Genomic DNA, 3,103 nt, shown 5'->3' on the forward strand with positions numbered 1-3,103 from the left:
AAGTAACAAACCCTAACGATTTTGGGCTACTCAACAATCGGTAGCTTATGATGTGGTAAGTCCTTCCGATTATTTACCGTTTGACAGATAAAACCAAAGTCAACCTAAATTCATTTCATTTCATTTCTTTTCAACTTCAACTTCAACTTATCTTCTCCTATTTCCTTCCGATTGCAGAGAGGAAAACTCTCCCCCTCTCCTCGCTATACATCGTTAATCATTGAATCGAATCATCGTCGATTATTCTCCATAAAGATGAAAGAAAAGGAACCCCAGAAAGCTAAAACCAAAAACGTTTGTCGTGGTAAGGATCCAAACATTGGATTGCATGCCCGTAATAAAGAGATTTTAACTCACGAACCCGAAGAACGCGAAGAAGATGCGGACCCTGATGTAAGGGACACTCAAAGCCAAACTCTCCAACAACTTGAAATAGCGCCTATTAGGTAAGATTATACCATTAATTTTCTTTATATTGCTTCAATTCGTCGAATCCATGATTTTTTTTATGGTGTTCGGTTATAACCCATATTCGGTAGGTTAGTAATTGTTTTAAACTCCCGGTTGTTGTCGATTTCTTCATTTCACAAGAACATTCGTCATATTCGGGTGCTAAATATTTAGGTTGCCTACCGATTATTGAAAATTTTTCATTACTGAGGCCTAAATCGATCATAATCAGAATGTAATTGTGTATTTGACTTCCGAATATACTAGGGAAGAACAAGTATTAGAGACGTATTAAGCGGTTGATATGTTGTGTAATTTGCTTCCAATTGTTTAGGCTGAACCATATTAGTACTTTCTGGACACAAAGTGATACATATTCGGTAGACATTAGTTTTGTGAGACTTCCGATTGAGATTTATTCGGAAGGTTATAATTTTATTACTTTCGATTATTCCTATTCAGAAGGTTGTGTTGAAATTTAGTTTTTGATTATTTGGTGTAGATAAACATATTCGAACACCAATTTTTTTTTTTTTTTTGTTTCCGATTATTTGTATTCGGTAGGGTTTAGTGAACTGGGGATTCCGATTGTTCGTAATCAGAAGCTAGTGGTTTACTCAACCAATCGAATATGGATATTCGGGAACAGTGTATTTAGATTAACTTCCAATCATATAGTTTACAAACCTGTTGTACTTTCTTCGCGTTGTTTAGGGATAGGCGAGGTAGAAAAGTCGAAGATGCAATTGTCTCAAATAGTGCAAGGAAGCAAAGGCGTCAGAACTTGACAGCTAGTGCAAGGAGAGCTAGGACTGCTAAATCCGCTTCAAGTGCTCAAGATGGAACTGAACAAGCAAGTCAAGAAGGTGTTCAACCAAGTGCCTATCAATCAGAACCAGTTCAAGAAGGTGTTCGACCATGTGTCTCTGAATCACAACCAGTTCAAGAAGGTGTTCAACCAAGTGCTCCACAATCACAAGCAGAAATTCAACTAGAAGCACCCGAAGATAGAGTACCAGAAGTATGACAACCTAGTGGTGCGCAAGAAAAAGGAGAAGCCGAAAAGAAAAATCCTCCTCGAAAGAAAGCGAAACACCTTGTCCCAAATGAACTGAAGGTGAAGGATATTCCAGAAGGTGTAATCCTTGGGCTGCCATAGGATGGAGGAAAATTGTTATTTGGATACAAAGACTCATGGGCCAAAAAAATATATGAAACCGTGGTAATGATCGTATCCATTTTATTTACCTATTATGTTTTTCTTCGTAATACTTTAGGTTATTCTAATTTTTTTTGTAACTTGTCATGTGTTTAATAGTATCATTCCGATGCGGTTCGGTTGCTCAAAGCGACCGCCGCACCAACTAAGATGATGGATTGGCCTTTGAAGGATGAATATGAAAGGTTCAAGACCATTATTGCAAATCCAGGGTTGGCTGATGCTGCAGAGAACTCAATGTTGTAACATGACCGGGTGGCTACATCGACGTTTGTGGAGAGTCTTTATCCTGAGACCGACACCTTCCATATGCCGTTTGGGGAGATGACGATTACCGCAGATGATGTTGTGCAGATTGTTAGACTCCCTGTCCATGGCAAAGGTGTTAGGGCCGAGTTCACAAAGCAGTTGGAATGGACCAAACTTTATGATATAACTAAAAAGTGTTTGGGTTGGGATGAATAAACATCTACAACTTAGTTCAAGAGATGCATGAAGTATAGAACTAGACAGTTCAACATTAGTACTCTGATGGATATGTTCAAGGGAACCAAGGAAAAAGAAGAGAAAGGAACTTTAACCGATGAGCAAGTCAACCACGCGGCCACTGCATATCTCCTATGTGTATTGGGATGTGTCATTTTCCCCAATACCAGTGGCAATCGGGTAGACGCCAACCTTTTACAACTTCTGGATCCTCTCGACAAAGTGCATGAGTACTCTTGGGGCACGGAATGCCATGCGTGGTTGATGGAAGAGTTGAGAAAGGCGTCGAGGGTTGGAATTAGCCAAGTGGCCGGGAACGTGAGTCTGCTACAGGTATTGTTTATTAACTCTACATAGTTTTTTTTTTTTTGGTTTTTCTGCCATTGAAGATTCAATTGCCTAAAACTTGTAAAATGACAATATAGGCATGGATCTACGACCACTTCCCTATCTTGAAATTGTCCATTGACCCGGCGTGGAAGAAAGGCGATCCTAGAGGAACAAAGTATGTCTTCGATGACAAACATTCTAGGACGAAGGAGCAGCAGCTGATTCGTTTGAGGGAGGTTTTGGACTCACTGACAACCCAAGACGTATGCTTTGATCCGTACAAGGAAGACTGAGCTGGTGGACATATCACGGGTCGATCCGATTTGGCCCTTTATTTTGGACCGTTGTGGCACCCCACAGGATATGTGATGTACAATGCCTCCAGGGTGATGCGACAACACGGTTTTGTACAAGGTATACCAAAGGAGGAAATCCATGGAAATTTCTCTTTGGTTCTGGAGGAGTGCACATCCGATAAGGATTCTATCACGGTCGTTCAAAAGAATAAACCATCCTGTAAATTGCATTGGGATAGAAGGGAACATTACTTGATCAACCTAGCTAGGAAGGCCAGCCAACAAAGGTTTTTAAATGCTCCCAACTATATGAAATGGTACC

General features: G+C 40.3%; 1 protein-coding gene across 1 annotated transcript; it reads left to right on the forward strand.

The window, feature by feature from the left end:
* The first annotated feature begins 2,200 nt into the window (after nt 1-2,200).
* Nucleotides 2,201-2,778, forward strand: LOC113328006 (protein MAINTENANCE OF MERISTEMS-like). Its single transcript, XM_026575106.1, has 2 exons — nt 2,201-2,488; nt 2,581-2,778. Exons 1-2 carry the CDS (start codon nt 2,201-2,203, stop codon nt 2,776-2,778), a joined length of 486 nt encoding a protein of 161 aa, XP_026430891.1.
* The last annotated feature ends 325 nt before the right edge of the window (nt 2,779-3,103 follow it).

This window comes from Papaver somniferum, unplaced genomic scaffold, assembly GCF_003573695.1.
Source record: "Papaver somniferum cultivar HN1 unplaced genomic scaffold, ASM357369v1 unplaced-scaffold_107, whole genome shotgun sequence".
NCBI lineage: Eukaryota > Viridiplantae > Streptophyta > Magnoliopsida > Ranunculales > Papaveraceae > Papaver > Papaver somniferum.